This window comes from Macrobrachium nipponense, chromosome 24, assembly GCF_015104395.2.
Source record: "Macrobrachium nipponense isolate FS-2020 chromosome 24, ASM1510439v2, whole genome shotgun sequence".
In the NCBI taxonomy this organism is placed as follows: domain Eukaryota; kingdom Metazoa; phylum Arthropoda; class Malacostraca; order Decapoda; family Palaemonidae; genus Macrobrachium; species Macrobrachium nipponense.
Window position 1 is genome coordinate 67,710,601 of NC_061091.1, and position 25,874 is coordinate 67,736,474.

Consider the following 25,874-nt stretch of genomic DNA (forward strand, 5'->3'; position numbering starts at 1 on the left):
GAGCAAGATTAGCTGGGAAAAGAGGCATTTGGTATCAGACGGGAGAGAATATGGGTATTGCTCTCCCTTCTACAACTGAAACAGATTTTTCGACTTTGGTTGACGCTTCACGGCGTCAAAGTCTCAATTCTGCACGGATTACGTGGGGAATTTCGGAACTGGATCATCTCCTCAAGGGACTCTTTCGTGTATTGGAAGTTTTTAACTTCTTAGATTGGTCCCTTGGGGTGATGTCCAAGAAAGCCCATGATTCGGAAGGAATCGAACCTGAAGCCCTGTTTATGCATATTGTCTTGTATTGACAAGGCGGTACAGGATGGATCTTTTGAAATCTCCTCTTTTGTTTGTTTTTGGGGCAGGTCTTTTAAAAGAAAAGGACTGTATATGGCGCCTTCTTAACAAAGGCAGTCTCACATGCCTCAAGAGGCGAAGCACTTCTATATGGCCGCCTTCTAATTTCTGACTTTTTGTTACCATTCTCAGTTAGTAAAGGACATTGCCATTATTCTTTAACTGAGAAGGCAACTCAGGATCCTGTGACGCAGTCAGCAAGAAAGAAGAAACCTGTTGCTTGCATCGGGACAAGAAAGGACCCAGTACAACGGTGCAGCCCTTTCGAGGTGGTCCGACCTCCAGACCTTCCACAAGGAGGAAGGCTCCAGAGAAGAGAGGTAGATCTGCTTTTCGTCCCTTTAAGAAGGGAAAATGAAGATTCTCTCCTCCAAGCACCAGTAGGTGCCAGGCTCCTGGGATTTGTGGAAGCCTGGACACTGATAAATGCAGACGCGTCATCTTTGGCGATCTTAAGGAGGGGATATCGTATCCTTTTCCTGAACACTCCTCCCCTAACGTCAATACCAAGGGAACTATCAGCCAAATACAAGGAATACCATGTGCTGAGGGATACCTTCTCGATCGATGGTGGAACAAATGTGGGACAAGAGAGACGATAGAATTGGTACGGGATCAACACTCCCCGGGGTTTTACAATCGCCTTTTTTCTGGTAGCGAAAGCCTCGGGAGGCTGGAGACCAGTACTGGACGTCAGTCTCTGAACAAAATTGTTCAGAAGGAGAAGTTCTCCATGGAGACTTCTGCTTCAGTCATGGCGTCATTACGACAGGGAGATTGGATGGTGTCTTTAGATCTCCAGGCGCCTACTTTCACGTCCCGATCCACCCTTCATCGAAGAAGTACCTCCGTTTCATGACGGGGGGAAGGATCTTTCAGTTCAGAGCCTTGTGTTTCGGCCTGTCCACAGCTCCTCAGGTCTTCACCAAAAAAGCCTGATGAAGAATGTGGCGAGTTTCTTCACCTCAAAGGAGTGAATGTCTCTATGATCTGGACGACTGGCTCATCAGGGCCAGATCGGAGAGACAGTGCTTGGAGGACCTAAAGTTAACTCTGGATTTAATCAAAGCGTTTGGGCTTGCTTGTGAACCTCGAGAAGTCTCAGCTGACCCCCAGACAAGACCTAGTCTATCTGGGGATTCGGATGGATTCTCGGGGTTTTCGAGTTTTTCCTTCGCAAGAGAGAATCGCAAAAGGTTTGCGGATAGTCTCTCTCTTCTTAGAGAAGCAACAAACGTCGGCGAGGGAATGGTTGAGCCTTCTGGGACGCTTTCCTCGCTAGAACAATTCTTCCCTCTAGGAAGACTTCATATACGTCCGCTTCAATTCTTCCTCAAGAGGTCTTGGAGCTGGAAAACCGGTCAACTGTCGGACGTTTTTTCCCATTCCAGTGGAGATAAAGTCACACCTACAGTGGTGGTTGCTCCCTCTGGAAGAGAACAAAGGGATCTCTCTAAGAACACAGAACCCAGACCTAGTGTTGTTCTCCGACGCGTCGGAGAGAGGTTGGGGAGGGCCGACATTTAGGCCAGAGGAAGTGTCAGGCACCTGGGAACCAGCACAGGTGTGTCTTGGCACATAAACCTGCAAAGAGCTCTTCGCCGTACATCTGGCCTTGAAGAGCCTAGAACCTCTGGTGTCAAACAAGGTAGTGCAAGTAAACGTGGACAACACCACCGCACTTGCCTACATTCGGAAACAGGGAGGGACGCACTCCTCGTTCCTTTACGAGCTCACGAGAGACCTATTACTTTGGACGTCTCACAGGAACATCTCCCTGCTGACAAGGTTCGTACAGGGAGTAAGGAATGTGAGGGCGGACAGGCTCAGCAGGAGGAACCAGGTCCTTCACACAGAATGGACACTACACGAGGAAGTGTGTCTCGATCTCTGGTCTCTGTGGGGAACTCCTCATGTGGATCTCTTCGCAACATTCATTTCAAAAAGGCTCCCAGTTTTTTTGCTCGGTCGTGGAAGATCCAAGAGCTCTTATGGTAGACGCCTTCCTGCTAAATTGGTCTCGAGTAGACGTATATGCTTTTCCCCCATTCAAAATCCTGGGGTTAGTAATGAGAAAGTTTGTGGCGTCAAAAGAGACGAGGATGACGTTAATAGCCCCCTTTTGGCCGGCCCAGGAATGGTTCACGGAGGTGGTAGAGTGGATCGTAGATTTTCCAAGATCCCTACCAAGAAGGATGGATCTTCTCAGACAACCACACTTCAAGAGGTACCACCAAAACCTCCCCGCTCTCGCTCTGACTGCCTTTCGACTATCGAAAGACTTGTCAGAGCGAGAGGCTTTTCTCGCGAAGTGGCAAGCGCGATCGCGAGAGCACGCAGAACCTCCACTACGAAAGTATACCAATCAAAGTGGGAGGTATTTAGAAGGTGGTGTAGATCCAAGAAGTTGTCCTCCTCCACTACCTCTATAGCGGAAATTGCTGATTTCCTGCTATTCCTGAGAGTAAAATCTCATCTAGCCGTATCCACAATAAAGGGATACAGAAGTATGCTCTCGGCTGTATTCAGGAACAGAGGTTTAGATCTGGCAGATAATAAAGATCTCCACGATCTCATAAGGTCTTTTGAGACTTCAAAGTCTAAGGAACCAGTACCTCCGAACTGGAACCTAGACGTAGTCCTAAAGTTCTCTGTCATCGGAAAGATTCGAACCTCCTCATCGGGCATCGTTTAGAGACATTACCCGAAAATGCCTATTCCTATTATCTTTAGCTACGGCAAAGAGAATTAGTGAATTGCATGCTCTGCAGGATAAAGTAGGATTCAAGGGAGACTCAGCGATTTGCTCGTTTAAGACCCTGTTTTTAGCGAAAAACGAGAATCCTACGAATCCCTGGCCTAAGTCATTCGAAGTCAAAGGCATGTCGAGTCTCGTAGCAGAGAAGCAGAGAGGTCTCTATGCCCTGTTAGAGCTCTGAAGTTCTAACTTCAGAGAAAGCATCAAATGGGAGGCTCTAGACAAGGTCTTTGGTGCGCGGTAAAAGACCCCACAAGACTGATGTCCAAGAATGCGCTGGCATTCTTTGTAAGAAACGTCATTACAGACGCTCATAAGGCCTGTCCTGACGAACAGTTACAACTGTTGAGAGTAAAAGCTCATGAAGTGAGAGCTATAGCGACGTCTCTCTCGTTTCATAAGAATATGTCGCTTAAAACATCATAGATACGACATTTGGAGATGCAACTCAGTATTTGCATCTCATTACTTGAAAGACGTGCGTGTGACATATGAGAAGTGTTTTTCTCTAGGTCCTTTCGTATCGGCGGATACGATTCTGGGTACGGGAGCCGACACCAATCCTTAAATGTATATACTTTTCTTCTTTTTGGATATGGTCGAGAGTCTCTTCGAACAATGGAGGACTTAGGCTAGCACGGGCGGCCGTCTATGTTGTTCAGTAAGAGAATTCTTGTCATATCCAATTAGTTGAGTATAATTTTTTTTTTGAAAATTATGTATGTGTGCGTAGTGGTTTTGAGTTACGGTTGTTGTGACGAGTTCGGGGATAACTCGTAACAATCCTTAGTTCTAACATATGGTTAGGATCAGGTGGTCGGGATTGGTTGTGTGCTCCTTCATAAGGTGTATGTCATATAAGTGGATCAGCACCCATTGACAAAGTCCTTTTAGGCTCTGCCGAGTAAGTGGGTAAGACCCCATCGGCAGACCCACAAGAACTCTTGGCCATAGATCATATATCTCGCTAAAGTTTCTTGAGGTGATGCGACTACTGGGCAAACACCCACGAAGTCTACCACCTATCAGGTAGGAACCAAGGTTTTATTTATACCTACAACATATGTTGTTTACCTGTCCACTCCATATAGTAGCTGTCTCTTACCCTCCACCGAAGGGTGCCAATCAGCTATGTATATATCTGACAGGTAAGTTGATTGTATGAAAATGATATTGTTATGTTACAATAAAGTTTCATACATACTTACCTGGCAGATATATACAATTAAAGGCCCACCCAGCCTCCCCGCAGGAGACAGGTGGAAGAGAGAAAATATGATAGAAAACGGGGATGGTTCCTAGTCCTGCCGCCCAGGGCAGGCCGGTAGATCACCTGACCTACCTGTAGCGAGTGGCGCGAAATTTGAATTTCTGTCGGGGACGACGGAGTCTTAGCTATGTATATATCTGCCAGGTAAGTATGTATGAAACTTTATTGTAACATAACAATATCATTTTTCTTAAAAGTCCTCCTGCTCACTTTTGGGTCATAATTTATTCATTCATAAAGCAACTTGAAGTGCAAGAATGGAAAGTTAACTTCACTCCTTGGCCTAGGAACTAAAGAATTTTGAAGTGGTTAAGAAATGTAACTTAAATAATTTTAAGTTTCATGAAAATCCAAATATTCCTCGACCAAATATAAAATAAATGGTTTCAAGATAATTTCATTCTTGCTACTCATTGTAGACGTATGTTACACTAGGTGGTTCGTGTCGCCTCACCACTAATTGTTACATCATGCACCCCACTCACCTGTTGATATCAGTCGAAGCATTCAACTTTTGTATTTACTTATTTACACGTATTCTCCATTGATCCGTGAAAACATCTGAATAGAACTATTTCAAATTTTATGGTTGCACGAAAAGCAATATTAATTCTATGGACATTTTTTTTTTTTTTTAATTAACATTTGAATATTTTTTTTCCAACTGCATTGGCACTTAGTGAACAAAAGTTTTGAAAATGTTTCATGACTGTCTTTCCGAAATTTGGTTCCTCATGATATTTTTGTACAGTTTTGAAACTAAATAGTATATGACAAGTTTCACTCTTATGAAACATATTATGGCCTTATTGTATGCAATAATTGTTTTCACAATAAAATAATAGATGTATATGGATCATATTAGGTTGCCAGTTAGTGAATTCTGAATGAAATCCTCTGCAGTCATGTAGCATCAGTTCTGAGCATAGCTGTACCAGTATGTAATATGAAATTTTGGAAGTGTTGTTATTCTTGAGATGTACTGTGTTCATACAAGATTCCCACTGTTGGAACTTTGGCAGATGAAAAATTTAACTTTTGAGAAAACTTGTGCTGTACACAATTCCAAATAGTTAAAAACAATTATATATTTAATTATGTTTTTAACTTTCATAACTCCATTTAATAGTTGTTATAGAGATAAAATAATTAAATAATTGCTGTAGAGATGAAGTAAGTAACATATCTTAGGTAATATTTTTTATTTATGACCATATATTTTGCTCACATTTATCATAAGTTTTCTGTTTTATGCCAGTTCAAGCAGACGTAGTTGAAGTGTTACAAAACAAAGCCATATAATTCAAGTCAGGTGATGCATAAAAGTTTAGTGATTTTTGTTGTTGTTGTAAATAGTCACTTTGTGATAATAAAGAATAAATGGTGAAAAGCTGAAGATTTGTAACAGATAATTTTTTCATATCTTCACCAGAATGAAAAATTTTAATATTTAGGTAAGGAAAGCTTCAGCTTAGTAAACTATAATTGTTCCAGTTGGCCACTTTTGTCTTATATTTGGAAATATTCATTCCTGGAGGTGAAGGAATAAGCAAAATGACAAATTTTAGAATCAGTTTGTATTTTTCTTAGCTAACAAACCTGCCTGAGGTCTTAACAATAGGATATTTCCAAGTGTAGCTGGTAAACCGGTTAATACAATTGGAGATTTTGGTAGGAGCATTGTTGGAAGTTATTCTAAAAATATTTTTGTCTAAATGATTCAAGATTGTACATTATTTAAAATGATTCAAAATTGTACATTATTTAGAATGATTCAAGATTGTACATTATTTATAATTGCTAAATTTGCAGGTCTTGCCTTTTGATGTGTGTGTCAAGCAAGAAATACAAGAGGTTGATTCAGGTTCAGAAGGGCAGGATTCAAGAGTTGAAGCTCCTTATATACCCAAAAGTGAAGCTCCTGACTTAGATGAAGATGATGAGTCTCTTGTTGAGGACGCTTCCCAATTAGGACCCCCGTACTTAACCAGTAGTGGTAGTCAAGATATTCCACCAGATGAACAGTCACTATCGCAGCATGGTCAGGAACAGCATTCTTTTCCAGACGAACTTCTTGCCTTACCAGGACCTTCAGATGCCCAAGAGGTAAAAGGCAAAACATCTTTCAATTGTACATAGTAGAAGGAAGGGTGGGGTAGGTTTTTGTCTAGTAGTATTGTGTTTTTAACTCAGTTGTTTGGTTAAATTACTAAATAAATGATAATGATAATTAGTATTTGGGATGACTCTTATCTACTCTAAAGATAGCTAATATTTCTGCTCCAGTAGGGGAAAAGATATTTAAGCTATCTTTAACAGTAACTAAGTATCCAAATAATAAATTCTGTCATGAAAATATATATAATATTAGCAACTTGGTGCAATATTTTCCTTTTTGTTATACTCACCACCATCACATTCAAGATGCAGAAATGTTATAATCTCTTATTATTGTACATTAATTTAATTCGTCCAATGAGTTGTAACTCATAGGGCTTACCATAGAAATTTATATAAAAAGGTTGGGAGTATTTAACCAAGATAAAAAAAACTTGAAAATAGGAGTAAAAGAAACCTTATAGAAAATATGAGTACTAAAAGAAATCTTATAAGAGGAATAAAACTTAAAAGACAAAAGAAAGCGAATTAAAAGTAAAAGGCAAAAATTAGCTGGGTTATAAGTTTGGATAATTAAAGAGCCTTTGTGACCATTGAAAGTGCCATGCAAGGTACCACCATATGTGGTACCCCCATGGGATATAAATCTATAAGAGCAGGGTTCACTTTTGACTTGAGATACCTGACATACTGGTAAGGTACCAAGAGTTTTCATCTATAATTTGTCAGAATATCAGATGGATAGATCAAGGCATCCTGGTGTACAAATATACACCTCATTCTTTTTATGCTGAAACCAATTTGTGATTAATCTTTAGTTGTCCTATAAAAGAAGCCTGCTTTAGAAGGGGGAAAAATTGTTGAGCAGGCGGTGGTATGAAGGTGCAGGGGGCTATCTTTTGAAAGCATACTTCATGCCAGCCATATCAAAGTCAAGAAATTCAATTCTTTGTTATGCTCAAAACATGTTATTAATTTTTAGTTGTTCTATAAAAGAAAAAGCCTGCATTAGAAGGTGGGGGGGGGGGGTGGGGGGGGGGGGGGGGGGGGGGGGGGGGGGGGGGGGGGGGGGGGGGGGGGGGGGGGATTGTTGGGCAAGCAGTGGTATGGAGGTTCAGAGCTAAGCCATATTTAATTAGGTGCAGCTTAATGCCCAACTACCTGTTGAGCTGGGCCAAATCTCTTAAAAAGAGTTTGGCTGAATTATCTGTTAAGGGTTTTGTCTGAAAAATCAAACTGCTACAATCTTGAAGGAGTTTTGCCACCTACTGTTTCCTTTTCCAGGTATAATTTAGTCAGGCCTCAGGTTCTTTGTAATGTCACTTTCTTTCTCATGGACACTTTTTGTGTTATATCTAGTCGTGTCCCACCTTGAACTTTTGTCTCAAGTTTCACCTGTCATTTATCAAGGTGGGCCAGTAGAGAAATGCACAGTGGATAAACAATATATTGCAATGCTCCACCTGAACACGTGAATTAGCCCTGGCCGCCTGACCATTGCTAATGCAGGTGTTCAGGTAAGTATTACAATATTAGTTTTATTATGAAAAGTTCATTTTGAGGTCATGACAAAATTGGACCGATTAAAGCCAAATTTTTAGTGTAATCTTTGTAATTATTAATTTAATGTATGACACTTACCTGGCAGGTATATATATAGCTATATTCTCTGTTCCACCTGGCAGAAATTTTCAAAACTCGCGGCAAACGCTAGTAACCTATTAGTAGTTCAGGCAACTACCACCCCGTTACCGTGGCGCTAGCGCTAGGAACCGTTCCCAATTGGGCCAGATTTTCTCTGCCAGCCGAACCGGCAACATTGTTGGTGGTTCCCTGCTAGGATTTTCATTCTCGTTGCTGACTTTTCATGGATCTTTGGTATTGTACTCGGAAACGTTAGCTTGGCATTCGCTTTGGATTGTTCTTTAAAGATGTCTGATACTGGAAGTATGTTTAGAGTTTGTGTAAAAGAGGGGTGTAAGGTAAGGTTGCCGAAAGCTTCGGTTGACCCTCATACCATTTGTAAGAAGTGTAGAGAGAATGTGTGTATTTGGGAGAATAGGTGCTTTGAATGTGAGAATTTATCAGAGAAGGAATGGAAGATATTTATGAAATATGTTGAGAGGCTTGAGAAAGATCGTGTAAGGAGATCTGTTTCTCGTAGTGAGAAGTCGAATTCTTCTAGTAAAAGGAGTGAATGTATTTCCTCTCCAGCTCCTTCTAACGTAGAATTGGTAGTTCCTTCTCCCCAGGTATCTCCTGCGCCCGCTGCTGTATCGGAGGAGGCGAACGATACACATATTGTGAAGGTGTTTGCTGCCCTTGCGTCCATGGGTGACCAGATACAGCGACTTACGGATAAAGTTAGTGCTTTTGATGTCGGTGAAAGTGTAGTGGAGGGGGCGTCTGATCGTCTCTCTCGTGCTCCTAGACCTAGACCTCTGTCAAGCTCCCAGACCCAAGGGAGAAGGCATGTCGACAGTCGAAGGGAGGCGAGAGAGGTTTTGTCGCGGTCAGGCGTCCCTTCGAACAGTCCTGTTGCAAGTTCCCAGGCTGTTGCAGTTCGCCGCAGAAAAGGCGTAACTGGGAAGTGTGCGTCCTCGGATGGTTCGACTTCCGAGCGGGAACGTCGGTATGCAGTTGTGTCTCGCCCCCTCAAGAGGACTTTCAGGACATCAACCGCTCTCGAGAGACATGCTCAAGATCGTGAGGCTTGGAGTAGTCCTGAGGTGTTGTCCTCCTCGGAAGACTGGGACGCAGTTCCGATCAAGAGGAAGAGGATTTTTTGTGCTAAAGAGGACTTAGTACGTCCTTCTCGTCCTTGGATTTCGATGAGAGACTCTCCTCCATCTTCTTGTGTATCTTCCCCTCGTCTTTCTCCGTCGGGTAGAGTACAAGATCGCTCTCCGTTACGTCGCAGTCCCGCTCGTAATCCTCCTCCTTCGTCCTCTGCCATTCAGGAAGATAGTACGAAGGGTTTCTTAAGGGAAATGCAGTCCAAGCTGGCAGTTCTTGTGAAGTCTTGGGATGCGCCTGTGCAGGCATCTTCGAGGCGGAAGGACGATTTCCTTCCCGTTAAGTCTTCTAAGAGGGAAGACAAGGACGCGTTCGCCGAGGACGCAGGACGCACTGGCGCTACGAGGACAGGCGATCGCTTGGTTATTCAGGACGCAGAACGCAGGAAGAAGAAAATGGTTTCGGAAGAAGCAGGACGCAACGTCAGGACTCGGGATCATTTGTGGACGTAAGACGCAGGCGACAGGAAGCAGATGTGTCTACGATGGACGCAGGACGCAGGCGGCAGGACATCGAGAGGCGGCAGGACGCCGATTCTTCGTTAGCCGCAGGACGCAGGCGGCAGGACGTTATTCCGTCAGCGAAGCGTCAACACGACAGTGATTTGCAAGACATTTCATCAGCAGAAGAGGAATTGGAATTAGTTGAGGAAAAGAATACGGAACCTTCTTCAGATTACAAGGTTCTGACTTCACGTCTTCTTTCTATTTTTTGAAGGGGAATTCAAACCGACAGCTCCTTTATCTCCCTTATCGCAGTTTTCCAAGACTAGGACTCCAAAGAAGTCCTCTTTCCTTAAGATGACTCTCTCAATTTCGGCGAAGAAGGCCCTTCAACGTGTGAATGACTGGATGAAGGATAAGAAAGAAGCGGGAAAATACTCTTTTGCTTTTCCACCAGCTAAGTTAGCATCGAAGTCAGGAGTATGGTACGCTACTGGAGAAAGTCTAGGCCTGGGAGTACCTGCCTCCTCCCAGGGGGACTTCTCCAGTATAGTAGACAGCTCACACAGACAGGCGTTACAGTCTGCTAAGGTCTGGTGGACTTCGTCCGAATTTGACCATCTTTTCAAAGGGATTTTTAGGACTTTCGAAGTCTTCAATTTCCTAGATTGGTCTTTGGGAGCACTGGCGAACTCACTAGAAGAAGAGGATTCGCAGGATATAGAAACAGCTAAGAGCATTATGTCCTGCATGGACAAGGCTCTGAGAGACGGAACAAATGAACTGGCTTCTTTGTTCACAGCAGGAGTACTAAAGAAGAGATCGCTGTTGTGTTCTTTTGCTTCAAAAGGAGTTTCTAACTCTCAGAAATCGGAGTTGCTGTTCTCTCCCCTTTCGAAACAGCTTTTTCCTTCAGAGGTGATTAGGGATATAGCTCTCTCCCTTTCTCAGAAGGCCACTCAAGATCTTCTCTCGTCTTCAGTTAAGAAGCTCTTACCATCCAAGTTGGTTAAGAAAACTCCAAAGGAAACTAGGCCTTCGCAACAGCCCTTTCGAGGCAGAACATTCGCTCGACCCGCCTTTAGGGGTAAGAGAGTACCCACTAAAAGAGGAGCCAAGACCACTTCTAAAGAATGAGATATCAGTCCTCCAGACGACAGTGGGAGCCAGACTTCAAGGTTTTAGGGAAGTTTGGCAGAACATGAAGGCAGATCCCTGGGCTGTCAACGTAGCTCGGGAAGGGTACAAGATTCCTTTCTTGAAGAAACCTCCTCTCGCAACATCTCCGAGAGCCCTCGGGGCAAATTACAACGATTTAGTGAAGAAAGTGGCTCTGTGGGAGCAAGTAGCTTCCATGCTAGAGAAAGGAGCCATAGAGCCTGTTCTGGATCACAAATCTCCGGATTTTACAACCGGTTGTTCCTGGTTGCAAAGTCCTCGGGAGGTTGGAGGCCAGTTCTGGATGTAAGTCAACTGAATCTTTTCGTAGAAAAGACCAAGTTCACTATGGAGACGAACGATTCAGTACTGGCAGCGGTACGTCCAGGGGACTGGATGGTGACCCTGGACTTACAAGACGCATACTTTCATATTCCGATTCATCCAGGAAGCAGGAAGTATTTAAGGTTTGTGATTCAGGACAGGGTCTTTCAGTTCAAGGCCCTGTGCTTCGGCCTTTGCACAGCCCCCCAAGTGTTCACGAGGATGATGTCCAATGTGGCGAGATGGTTGCATTTAAGAGGGATCAGAGTGTCTTTTTATCTGGACGACTGGTTGATAAGATCCCAATCAAGAAGTCAATGTCTGGAGGACTTGAATCAAACATTGAACTTAGCAAAAGACCTAGGTCTGGTGGTAAACATGGGAAAGTCTCAATTGAATCACAGATTAGTTTATTTGGGGATTCAGATATCGTCAGTGACTTTTCGGGCTTTTCCGTCCCCCGAAAGGCAAGCCCAATGCATTCGGAAGGTGCAGGACTTTCTAAAGAAAGACCGATGCTCAGCAAGAGAGTGGATGAGTCTACTGGGCACACTCTCTTCGCTAGAGAGGTTCATTTCTTTAGGAAGACTGCACATGAGACCTCTACAGTTTTTCCTGAAGGATTCATGGCCAAGAAAATTGCAACCGGATTCCTTCCAGTTTCTAATTCCTGCCGAAGTGAAGGAGGAATTAAAGTGGTGGCTAACTCCAGGCAGGTTAGCAAGAGGGATGTCGCTTCAGCAGAAGAGCCCAGACCTCGTCTTGTATTCCGACGCGTCGGACGCGGGTTGGGGAGCGACATTAGGCCCTCAAGAGGTGTCGGGACTTTGGAGCAAGGAAGAAACAAGTTGGCACATAAACAGGAAGGAACTGATGGCAATTTTCTTGGCCTTGAAGCACTTCAGAGAGTTGATTCGAGACAAGACAGTGCAGATCAACTCGGACAACACCACGGCTCTGGCATACATCCGCAAACAAGGAGGGACTCATTCTTTTCCCCTTTACAAGTTGGCAAAGGAAGTTCTGCTTTGGGCGGAAGAGGAAAGTGTCGTGATGCTCACCAGGTTTATACAAGGAGAGAAAAATGTGAGTGCGGACCTGTTGAGCAGAAGAGAACAACTTCTCTCGACGGAGTGGACGTTGCACATGGAGGTTTGCCAGAGCCTGTGGAAGTTGTGGGGCCGTCCGGTAGTAGATCTGTTTGCGACAGCCAGAACAAAAAGGTTACCAACCTATTGCTCTCCGGTTCCAGACCAGGAAGCAGTGGCGGTCGACGCATTCCTGATGGATTGGTCAAACTTAGATCTGTACGCTTTTCCTCCGTTCAAGGTACTGGGGAAAGTGATGAAGAAGTTCAGGGAGAGCCAAGGAACGAGGATGACCTTAATAGCCCCGTTTTGGCCGGCCCAAAGTTGGTTCACAGAGGTACTGGAATGGACAATAGATACGCCAAGGACTCTTCCTCTAAGAGTAGATTTACTCAGACAACCCCACTTCGACAGGTTTCACAAGAATACCCTCGCTCTGGGTCTGACTGCGTTCAGACTATCGAAAGTCTTGTCAGAGCGAGGGGATATTCTAGAGAGGTGGCCAGTGCAGTGGCTAGAGCCAGAAGAACCTCCACAATCACAGTATATCAGTCGAAGTGGGAGAATTTCCGGAAGTGGTGTAAGAACAGGAAAGTGTCTTCATCCAGTACCTCTGTGACCCAAATCGCAGATTTCCTTCTATACTTGAGGAAGGAATTGGGTTTGTCAGTTTCGACAATCAAAGGTTATAAAAGTATGCTAACCTCAGTGTTTAGACACAGAGATCTAGACATCTCGAATAACTTAGACCTTAGAGATCTGATTAGGTCATTTGGTACAAAGAAACAACCACAATGCAGGCCACCTGCTTGGAACCTCGATGTGGTCTTGAAGTATTTAACTTCTAGCAAATTCGAGCCTTTAGAGAAATCCTCTCTGAGAGATGTTGCTAAGAAAACTATCTTTTTAGTAGCTTTGGCAACCGCTAAAAGAGCTAGTGAGCTTCAGGCCATATCGAAGAAGGTGGGATGGAGACATGGCAACGCAGTGTGTTCATTCCAAGAAGGTTTCTTGGCCAAGAATGAGAATCCAGCTAATCCTTGGCCAAGTTTTGGGTCTGTCTGAGTTAGTGGGTCACGAGCAAGAAAGAGTTCTCTGCCCAGTGAGAGCATTGCGTTTTTATATGGAAAGAAAAAGAGATATCAGAGGGAATTCTGATGCTCTGTGGTGTTCAGTTAAAGACCCCAGTAGACCCATGACGAAGAACGCTCTAGCCTTCTTCATGAGAGAGTTGATTAGAGAAGCTCATATGTTGTGTCAAGAGCAGAGCTTTGGGATTTTGAAAGTGAAGGCTCATGAAGTCAGGGCAGTTGCGACTTCATTAGCTTTTAAAAAGAATTTAGCCCTCAAGGAAATTATTGAATCCACATATTGGAGAACTAATTCAATATTTGCGTCTCATTATCTTAGGGATATTCAGACAACCTTTGATAATTGTCAGACGCTAGGTCCATACGTGTCCTCTGGTACAGTATTGGGCAAAGGAGTTACTACCCCATAACCTTCTTTTAAGCTAGTTGATTTTATTAGGTGATGGTGTTTGTGTTTTTTGGTCGTCTGAGAAAAGTGTTCGGTACTTTTATCAGTCTTGTTAGTATTATTTTGTGATGGTGTGTGTGTAGTTCAGGTAAATGATCTTTTACTAGCTTGAATGCCGTGGCTTAAGAGGGCTGTACGGTTCTGTCAACACATTGGTCACGTCCAGTTGTCAGTTCCAGTCTTAGCTTCTTCAACATATGGGACACTTCCTTGTTGAGAGCTCCTAAGGTTTAAGCAGGCTTAGAGGCAGGACCTATGAAGTCAGCTACCTTAGCAGGTAAGGAACCTAGAGTTTTAATAATATTTTAATAATATTTTTATACTCTAATAATGTTGCTGTCTTTGACCCACCTCCAAATGTGTCAATCATACATTAAAATGAAGTTTTTATGTTAAAACAAAGTTTAATGTATACTTACCTGGCAGGTATATATAATTTAATTCCCACCCGCCTCCCCTCAGGAGACAGGGTTCAGAGAAAATCTGGCCCAATTGGGAACGGTTCCTAGCGCTAGCGCCACGGTAACGGGGTGGTAGTTGCCTGAACTACTAATAGGTTACTAGCGTTTGCCGCGAGTTTTGAAAATTTCTGCCAGGTGGAACAGAGAATATAGCTATATATATACCTGCCAGGTAAGTATACATTAAACTTTGTTTTAACATAAAAACTTCATTTTGATGGGCTTAGCAAGCTGTGGAAATTTTTCAGACATACTAAAGTGGGTAAGAGTGGTAGATATTGAATGTCTTTCCCATTTGAGGAATGTACGTATGTCTAGAAATATTCTTATTTTTTATACGTTGTGCCTCATAGCAAGACCAATACACGTCGGTTTTTGAGCCCAGTGTGTCAGTGGTGATGAGTAATTTTTAAGGAATAGCCTTAAAGTCTATAGGTATATTTGTATTTTGAAGAACATTTTTTAAATAGTATATTAAGTATCTTTTGTGATGTATAGATTTTTATAAGCAGGTGACATATTAAAATGTAAATATTTATGCTTGTGTTATTAAAAGTTACTGTGGCATAGCTTTTTATTAGTTTGTAATAGTATTTAATAGTTGCAATTGTAATGGTTATAGTTATCAATAGTGGTTATTTTTTTTGTAATTTCAGTGGTATTCTGAAGGTGATACTTCCAGTGGGCTTCCTGTTGGAAAGGGAAGCATTGGAAACCAAAATCAAGAGATGCTTCCTATGGAAGCATCACAACAGCAGCAGTCTCAAAGGCTGGTGAGTGTTATACTTCACTTTTAAAGATTGATTTCCATTGATCCAAAAGTGTTTTAGGAAAAATTTGAGCAAATTGTTTGGCTGGTATGAATAATTTCTTGTGATGCTGCTCTTAAAAACAGACAGATGTGGTGGCTGATTATTCTTGGAAAAATAAAAAAATACTGAAGACTACTTCTGAGAGTGAAGAACAATTTTTAGGAATGGTTGAGTAGTTGACATGAAAATGGCTGGAGGTTCCTATGGTTGGTCGTAAGTCTTTGGAAATTTACTTGGGTATTTAGATCTAATTTCTCTTTTTGAATAATAGGAGGCTAATCAGGAAAAGCTGCTTGAGTCTAGCTGGGGCTTGGCAGAGAATAAAAAGCTTTTATAGAAATTTGAAATAGCCCACTATTTTATAGGTAATGAGGAAGCTTTAGTACAGGCAGATATGATACAAGAAACACAAGGGATGGTTGAGGTCGTTAAAGTTTTAAATTGAGTGGTATGAAGGACAGCTTGAGTTGACAGTTTACTCATGCATTACCTGTAGGATTGTAAAGTTGTGTCCACGATGGTAATTTAAAAATCTGGGAGTCAAGTAGAATATTTAGTGCCAATAAGTTTGTTGGCCTTTAGCTGAATTGTAGAGTTCTAGTTTGAATGAATGGAAAGAACACTGCCAAATGCACAGCAAGTTTCTTTTAAAAAACTTTCAAAATAATTGGAAACAACCACACAGGCCCGGTGCAGTTCGGTTCAGGGCCTAAATGCTGGTCCAGTCAGATGATCCGAGGTGGTGATATTTCCTGGTTCTCAGGTGGTGATATTACTCGTACTGAGAACTAAGTACTAACAGTCCCTGGCTATCAGCAGTCCGGATTTATGGTGCTTGTCTACTGCTGAAAATTGTACCAATAATAAGGTATTGGTGCTGATACATACCTAACAGAGGTGCCATTAACCAGTTATCAGTGCTTATGCTGATAAGCACAGAAAATTGCCTATATTTGGTTATCAGCAATTTTTGCTTATCGTCAAGCTTTCGGAACGGAACCCCTGCCGGTAGGAGACTGTCTGTTTAGGGAGGAAGGCACAGCAGATGAAGAGATGAAACCTTTCTCGCAGAAGTGAGAGGAAGATTTTAACAAGAATATGTCTAAGTGAAGGGATGAGACAGGGATGAAGAACGTTGCCCACCAAGTTTTTAAAATAGTGAAGGTGGCATCAGGACATGACATATCCTGAGGGAGACATGATAGACAGTTGAGTTGTTGTGGTGCCCCCCCAAAAAAAGTATTGGAGTACCAACCATCCAGCATTGCATTACACATTGCCTGCTGTGAAGAGAGAAGTAGAATTAATCCTTGCTAAGGATTAATTCTGAGCCCTACTAAAAAAAGTAGGGCCTAACTATTCTCTGAAGGGAGAATGCTAAGGTGTAATACAGGTCACTTTATTCCCTGAATGTTGGCAAAAGCTGGGGCAGGACAACAGTAACCTGAGAAAAACTTAGAAAATATGAAAATGCTGACAGGAATGGATGGCAAGGTCAGCTTTATGGTAAACTGAAGAAATAAAAATCGCCATTATTAATGTATGTAAAAAGATTGACAGCAAAGATGATGATGATTAAGTACTGTAATGTGATGTTTGGTCCATTGCTATTAGAGTTGCCAGGTTCACAATAGTGCCCAAAACTGTACCACCTCTAACTCTTGTCATTTACCTCCAGTACTAAGTGTGAGGGACATAATTTCACCAGAAGCAAGGTAAATACCATCTCATCCCTTTGAAGGGAATAATGCTGGATGTCCATACAAATGGATTTTCAGATCTATGCAGAGTCCTTTTCTTTATATAACTAGGTTGAGAGGCTACCAAATTTCTTAAATAACTTTGACAACAAAACATATTTGCTTTACTAACCAGTGAGAAGGTAGAGGATACAAAGGGCTTAACATTACTAGTATATTTCTACTGTTTACAATTTATTCATTTCTCAACTCTTAAGAGCCAAGCTTTAAAAAGCATATGCAACACTTCAGGCTGGGGAAACTTTGAGGTTAGCCAATTGAAGAAAAAACACGTCAATGGAAAGGGGAAGATATGCAATGAAAAGAGGAAGATCTGCAAATACACATGGTGTAAGCAAAAGAATTTCAGAAAAATATTCCCTATCTTATACGAGAAGTTGAAAAAGACTATTTACAATCCCTTGTGGGGCCTCTTTTACAAGACTCATAAATTTGACTAAGTTATACATGTTTTTTAATACGTACTTTTATTTTATTTTTGTAAAGTTTCAATTACAGCTCACACAATATCAAAACAAGTAAGAATTAAAATCTGTAACAAATTTTGAGTATATTGTATTTGTTGTAAAATGTTTATGTAAATTTACTGAGATCAAAGGTGCAGTAACTTTTTTGCATTATAATGTCTTTTCTAATATTTCTTTGCACTTATCTTTGCAAAACTACAATTATAACTGACTTGCTGTCATCAAAGATAAGAACTAAAACCAACAGCAACCCCTGGGTATATTTGAGCAAAAATATGAAAAGAATATATAAAAAGACATCAAGTGATAGAGAGAGAGAAGCAGTACATGCTTCCTGGAAGTCAAGATCACAACTAACTCATAAGCTGCCTTATCATTGTTCTGAGCCCATATAAAAGTTGCCATTATTGAATATATGGGCAGTAGATGTATTGGAACCTTTTTCCCGTCTGATTACTCCAAATCCATGGGGGCATAATATTGATGCTCACCATGAGTTAATCTGTCCACCACCCAAAACTTGTTATTGCTGCTCTGATGAGGGTATCCACCCATTAAGGGTTAACCAAAATAGCATGAAAACATAATGGAATAAAGTAAAAGAACAAATGAAGTAGCGCAAAGAATTAACACCATTTTAGCTACTTGTAAAAAAAGTGAAAACTAAAACAGGAAAGGCCACATTTTAGGAAAGTGAGCTTTCCCATTTCAAGAATTGAATATCCTCTTTACCTTCCAGAACTTTGAGATGCAACTTATTCCTATTTGTTCATAATTGGATGAAGGCATTATTTGTTAAATATAAGGTAGGGTTAAAAAGAACATCAGTGTTAAAACAAGTAACAGTTTTTGACCAAAGTAACTGAGTGACAACACAATACTCACTGTAAAACAATTAGGCAAGTTCATGTTTTGTTCTTTGAAAATCTTTCCTTTTTTTGTCTTGCTAGAGGGAAAAAACTCTATCAGACAGGACTTACTCTTCTTATAGTCCTTATTCTGTCGTTATTGATTTGGGGTCTCTTGTCAGGAAGTACAGTACATACAGTAGTTATTTCCTTGACAGTAGTGGCTACAGTGAGGTGGACCCCAGTGTTTGCAGGGACAGTGACTGCATGCAGTGTACCATTTTGAGGGAGTCTATAGTAGCTTCTTATTTCTGAAGCGGACTGCAAACTACTCTCCTCTCTTCACTTAGCAGTCTTGAGTGGTAAAAACCTGTCTTGTGCCTGGGTGACTCTTGTTCCTGCAGTATCCCTTTCTCCAATGACTCGGCCAGATCATCTGGTTTTCTATCTATTTATAAGAGCACTCCTGAGAAGGGCCTCAAGTAGGTTAGGTTGTATTATTGGTCAAGACATATCCTTAGGGTAGTCTCCAGGGCATCCCACAGGCAGTGTCGTTCCCAAAATAGGTAACATCTTTCCTCACAGGACATAATAGTATAGAAGCATAGAGCTTTTGGTTTCATGTTTTGGGCAGGATTAAAATTATCCTTGTTCATATACAAAAACAAACCATCGGTCTTAACATTAGGATTATACTAGTGCCAAGCTGCAAACCGGTAGAATTAATAAAATAAACTTGTGAGATCCAGGGATTATTGGCATCTGCACCAGGTCACAGGGTATGTAGTTCCCAGAATGCCCTTGGCGTCCCGTGACCTATCAGTTACTTTCCTACCGCCTTTAAGATAGGACGTGATTACTTTCTATCTGTTTAAAGCCGGTTTAGTTTGCCCGTTTTATTCATATTTTCCTTTTTTCTTTCTCTGGGTGATCGCAGTGTGGGTGTGATCTGCTAGGTGTATGTACGTTGTTAGATATGGAGAATTTTGTTTCACCAAGGGAAATTTCTTCAGGATCTCGCAAGAGACAAAGGAAATGCCCTGGAGTGAGTGGGTTTCCTTGTTCAAGATTTTTAACATCAGTATCTACAGAGCCTCATCCAATGTGTAATAGGTGCAGAGAAAACGTATGTACTATTACTAATCCTTGCTCAGTTTGTCGTGGTTGGTCAGTGGAACAATGGATGAAGTTTTATGGGAAAGGCCAGTATAAAAGAAAGGAGACACCGCCATCTTTGGATGACCAAGCGTTGTCAGCTTCATTTGTATTGACGATATATCACACTGCTCCGTATGTTTCGTCACCTGCTTTTGATGTTTCCCATACCCCTTCAGTTTCTTCTAATGATTCATTATTGGAAACTCCAGGAGGGGTTTTGGGTAATTTTATGCATAATTACACTCCATCGTTCCCGGCAGGGAGAGGGGGAGCATCACCATCTTTGTCCCAGATTTCAGCCCCCGACGTGCAAAGAATGGAAGGAATGTGGTCAGCGTTAGGCCTACCAGGCGTATCAACCTTGGAAGGGTTGCTTTCTCACTCTATGGCGTCACGTTTCCACCCGGGCCTGCCGACAATGAATGCTCCGCATCTCCCTGGCCTGCAATTTATGGGAGCGAATGCTACGTCACCGACATCATCAATGTTTCTGGCGATGCAGAACTTTGGAAACAGATTTGCAGCACACGCAGGGATACCAGCAGTAGCCGCTCAGTTTCTCCCTACAAGTGTGGGGACGTCACAATCGACGTCCACACGGGCATGGCTGACTCCATGACGTCACAGCCTACTGCTTCTCTCACTACTTCTTTGCCTCCGTAGACGAATACGCTTTCTGACTCATTAGGAAACACAGTCATGAAGAAATTACAAGCTCTAGAGGACAAAATAGATAAGAAAGACAAAAAGAAAAGACGTGAACAGTCGTCTCCTTGGTCTTCTTCCTATAGTTCGGCGTCATCGCAAAATTCAATGATATCACTGCATGTACCAGTCAAGCGTTGGAGGATACAGGACTTCGTGACTGATCCTTGTGCCAAGAGGAGAAGAGTAAATTCTTTTTCATCTTCGAGCCAGGACCGTCACATCCCTGTCAGCAACAAAGTGAGGAAGACAGTGGCCAGTAAAGTTAACGCTAACGATCGAAGTCATTTACGGGCTTCCGAACGGGCGAAAGCATCGATGGCCACTGGAGTGGCGACCACTGTGGAGATACCAACGGTGAGGACAAAGCGTTCAGTAGAGACTCCACTGCCGTTGGGGAAATCAACAGTGAGTGGGCAGCATTCAGCGGAGAACGTATACCAGTTTCCCCTGTAAGACCTTTTAAAATAAGAAGGAAGGATGAGAAAGTTCCTACTAAAAGGTCAAATAATAAAGAGTTGGTAAACTCTCCTGATACACTGATGGAAAGCGTTGTTCGCCTAGACGAGAGATCAAGGTCAACTTACCCGACGGCCGTCGGAGATGATATTCCAATGACCTTGAATAATATTAAAAATTATCCTTGTAGAGTTGTCTGGGCCAGTTGGGAAAACACCAGTGGACGAGTTTTTTTTGTTTATTGAAGGGCTTGTTGATTCATTTAGGAAAAGGATCAGAGGACTACTCCACTAAATGGTGGTGAGAGGAAACATAAAAAATATTGGTGCTAAGTAGCTACTGTATGTAAAAAAGAATGTGGTTGGAAAATAAGTATATGGAAGATCAACAATAATAAAGGATCAATTAGTTTACAGTCCAAGAAAAGACATTAGAATAACATTAAATATGAAACAGGAGCACAAGGTAACATAATTAGAACAAGAATCAAATAATTCTTCCCTGACGTCTAGGACAATTTAAGAAAGATCAGTAATACAGTAAACATGAATTCATATAGCTTAAAAATGAAAGTTTTAAAATGACAATAGATATGAAAGAGATATGGGATGCAAGGTATCCATTACTTGATGAGGTTAGTACAGCACTAGGTGGGGAAAGTAATAATAACAATATTAGAGGCATTAATTTGCCTAGTACAAATAAAAAATTAAAAGGAAAGTGGGGGCGGATGAATAAAACTTAACTGGTGTGTTTTAGCCGTAGTGTGCTTCCTGTTTGTGAAGATATACTACCACTTGTTTTAGGACCTCCAAGCATTTTCTGTTTTTGTGTGCTTTTTCATTCCATATTTTCTTATGTATTTTGTAATGTGATGCCTCTTATTCACAAAGTTATTTGTTACAATATTGGATTGTCCCCCCCCCCCTTACATGTTTCCCCCCCTAAGTGGCCAGTACCGCCTTTTAACTGTTGCAGTGTTTGTGACCTTGGCTTTCTCTCCTACACCTATGAATTATCATGCTCTTATTTATCATACTCTGTTGCATTCTGCTCCTGTGCAGGTATGACTTCTGCCCTAACACTTTCCCCCCATCCCAGGTGCTTGTTTAGTATCACAAACATTAATATGATACAAATGCTGTAGATACCAGATACATTATCATGAAAATCCCAGTGTTTTTTAAATGGAGATTTCATCTTGCAATATATATACAGTATACATAATGAAACACTGTGGTGGTTTCCTATAGAACTTATAGGAAATTACGTTGCTGATCAACCTCCTGTTGTTGGTGATGTCAATACTGTATCTAAAACCTTCTTTAGTAAATGGCAGGCTTTGTGGGATAATTGATTAGACAATACCAATTTAAAATATGTACATAGGTTGAATTAACTGTTGGAGTGTGGTGGTGCTGTTCATCCTAAAAAAGTATACCCCATTAATAGTGAAATAGTCCCTTTTCCAAATGTATCACATTATCTAATCCATGTGTTGATGAAAAACCCACACAAGCCAGTTTCTGAATGTAGAGAATGCAGAAGACCTCTTGAACAAACCATACCCTACCCTTTGTGATGGTCCAATTTTCAACCAACAGTGTAGATTGGAAAGAAATCCTGAAGGACATTTTGTCAATCTTCCACATTTACATGTATTCAGATGTTCAATATACGTATTGACAGTTTATTCAAATTTTCTATTTAAAAGTTGCAGTGTACGTATTACATAAGTTCTAGTACAGTATGTTCATTTGGAACAAAACCTTCAGGCCAGTCTCTCTTTTTACTGCCACTTATTCACCTGGAAACATGAAACATAAACTTCATAATATATAAAAGAAAAAATAATGTTAGTAATCAGGCACTCTTTGAAGGGGATCATATGTGCACCCAAGACAGCAAGTGAAAAAAATTGGTAATGGGATTAGAATTTTACTACATAATTGTATGGTTTTTTTCTTTTATTTTTACGATATTAGTAAGGTACTTAAAAGCATGAGTTGACTTACAGAAAAAAAGTACATTTTTTAAAGGGTCTAGAATTTGACATTGGATAAAGAAATAATACTAATGACAGAAGGCATAATAGTAAAATCATTGAATGATGTATAATGGAATTATGAGGCATATAAATATGCAGATGGAAACTGTGTATATTTTACCATAGTTTATTCATGATACATACGTAGATATTGAGAGATTTAAGAGAATATCACTGATAATATTAATTTATAAGTAGGATATTATCATTTACCTCAAGTTCAGATTGTGCACTGATATGGGCCATTCTACATTTTACCAGTTTTTGTATTTAATGAAATTTATCAATCTTTTTTACCAAGTGAAGGAAGAATAGGATGAGGCATTTCCTAGTAAAATAATGTTGAGTAAAAAAAAATGGAGGTAGTGTACTGGGTCAGCTGGGTTGATTTTCAGTGAAATTCTGTAAGCTGCTGCTTCATGTATTTAAAGGGCCATTTAGAGGCTTCCAGGGTTTGATGTTGTTTGGATCCAGAAGTTATAAAGATATCTAAAGCTTTCCTGCTAACTTGGTACAATTTGCATCAGAAACTTGTCTTCTGCCAAGAAGTGTAGTTAAAGTTGGACATAAAATGTGAAAGTCTTCTAAAATGATAAAAGTGAAAGTTGTTTCTCCATAGAAAGATTAAACTAAACCTGTATGAAGATGATGATGTAGAAAGCCATAATTGTCAGTTGATAAAATGGAATCCTTGTCACCACAAGCCACTTGTCTTGGGTCTGCCTGGTAAAGAGGTTTGTAGTGAGGCTGATAGTATTTATGGCTTTATATTTTAAAAACTCTTCTTTTTAGAAACAAATTCCTTAAGCAGTATCTTGTGTACATCTAAATGTGACTTGATGGGTTCATTAAAATAATTTATAATGGTAACTACATACTAGATACCCGGCTAATTTCTTTTGTTTGTGCAAAAAGTAATCTTTACTGCTATAAAGTCATTAAAGGAAGTCCACAATGTCTTGTGATATTTCTTGACTGGAGAATTACTAGAAAACAATGTGACGGTGATTATTATAAATATATTAATGAATTGTTTTTAAGTGAAAGTTGAAAACTGACACAATGTTGGGCAGCTAAGTAGGGAGGGATTGCATGAGTAGGTGCAAAGTATGTAAAAGGTATGAAACAATGCAGCTGGACCAAAAGGTCACTGCTAAGAATCTTCAGTACCATGTACAAAATGTATCGTGCAAGGCACACCTTCAGTTTTAGCTCTCTAACTACGTAGATAAATTGGTACATAAGTCGGAGTATTGCTGGAGTTAATACCTTGTAGGAATAAAGTAAAATTTATATCATTGTCAGAGACATTCCTGGAAGGACTAGTATTAAAAATTAAGAATTGTTTGAAAAATAGTGAATTGCTCAATTTAGCTGTAATGAATAAATACTAGACTTCATGGGATGATGAAGCTGATTGCAAATTAAAGTAAAATAAGCCTGAAGCATAATCATGAGAAATGTCATTATGCATTCTGAACATTGAGCTTGATGAAAGACATTAATACTGTGTGTATTAAATTGCAACCCTTCATGAATTGATCCTTATATACAGACAGTGTTTCCCAGGGGTGGGCAAACTTTCCAGTGCAAGGGCCACATTAAAAAAAATCACAATTTTATAGGACCCATAGTCTATTAAGCAAAATAAGTATTATTTAAAATAGACATTATAGAAGGCTTTTAAAGAAAAAATGCAATTTTTATTAATTTAAAGCTCTATAGAAGATTCATATGAAATGCATTTATTTGTAAGACAAAAAAACTCAGTTGGAAAACTATTTTTATTAATTAGGATAGGAGTTTCACATGAAACACATTTGAAAGACAATAACCTTGTTTTAAGAAAAAACTATTGTTTTTATTAATTAAAAGTATTGTTTTTATTAATTAAAAGTATTATAAAGTAGAAAATCATATTTATTTGTAAAGCAAAGTAACTCTGAGGCTGAAATAAAATGCCCTTTGTCTTATGTCTTTGGCATCAGTCAGGACACTAAAGATTCAAATGAAAGGCAATAAAATCATTGATGCAGTAACAAAGTTGTCAGATTAGCCATTTGTGGGTAAAGTGTTTAATGTTCTCATTATTATTTGGTGTTGTTTGGTAACTTTCTCTTTCAAATTTACTAATAGTTTGTCCAAACCTGGTGTACCCCAACATTACATTGAAAAACAAATTTTGTGTGGATGGCAGGTCTTGGACATATCTCTTGAAGAAAATTTGACAAGATCCCAACCTTATCAGCAGCTCAAGTAAATAAGCAATCTATTAAATAGTACTAGTGTTCTCCCTGTTAAAGTTAAATGCCCTATGCAGTGGCATTACTAAATGGTGTTAATCCTTTGAACCCCTAGGTGCGTCCACTATTTAGTGTTTTACTTAACGTCCATTTCTCTCTTCCTTCCTATCATCTTGCTGTCCAACTTCTCCATCTGATAATACTTAGTTCAGCTACAGGTTTTTCTTCCAGTTTCACCTTTACGTAATTTTACTTATCAGATTTTACGGGTCTCTTTATCATGCTATTTAATCAATCCAACTCCCTCTTTTTATTGTAGTGTCTTACCAAACAATTATAGAGCCGTGATTTCCACGAGCGGCAGGATACTAAATTCAAATTTAGCGCGTCTGCGTCGCCAACACTGGTGGTGATGACGTCATCTCCCTCCACTCGCGGGAGAACCAGGTACAACTGCCCAGGTGAATTCAATTCTTTTCCTGCCGGCGTCCGGTGAACATCGGTGGTCGGTGCGGTTGGATGACTTTGCTTCGCTTTTTTTTCTGGTGGATTTGATCTTCGGAATTGGTGAAGTACTCTTTTTTGGCGTTGTTATTATTTTGATTTTTATTTAGGCGTTGCCATGTCGGATTCTAGTCCGTCGGGAGTTAGGTTTTGCATCTCAGGATGTAAAACTAGATTATCCAAGTTAGAGTATGATTCTCACACTAAATGTGTTAAGTGTAGGGGACAGGTTTGTTCAGCAGATCGAAACATGTAACGAGTGTAGTGATTGGACTGATTCTCAATGGAAGTTTTTTAGTTCATACTCGGAGAAATTAGCTAAAGACAGAATTAGAAAAGCAGCGCTTAGGGAAAGTAGACTTAGCTCTGCTTCGTCTTGCGATGCATCTGTTCCTTCTGTTTCTCCTCAAATTGTTATGTCTCCTTTAACTACACCTCCTATTCCTCCTACTAATCCCACTTCTCCGGCTTCCCGTGTAGTTTCTTCCGACACCATTGCCAGTCTGGAATCGAGGTTAGATAAGAAATTTTCGGTACTAGCGAATACGGTTTTGCAACTTGGTAA

General features: G+C 40.7%; 1 protein-coding gene across 22 annotated transcripts in view; it reads left to right on the forward strand.

The window, feature by feature from the left end:
- Positions 1 to 25,874, forward strand: part of LOC135205744 (zinc finger and BTB domain-containing protein 17-like) — a 292,065-nt gene that overhangs the window by 47,015 nt on the left and 219,176 nt on the right. For all 22 annotated transcript variants that reach the window (XR_010312587.1, XM_064236858.1, XM_064236843.1 and 19 more), the window contains 2 exons: positions 6,192 to 6,485; positions 14,963 to 15,079. Coding sequence is in view for 21 of the 22 variants with exons in the window: in XM_064236858.1 (XP_064092928.1) it covers positions 6,192 to 6,485; positions 14,963 to 15,079 (411 nt within the window). In the remaining variant the exon portion in view is untranslated. The remainder of the gene's footprint in view (positions 1 to 6,191; positions 6,486 to 14,962; positions 15,080 to 25,874) is intronic.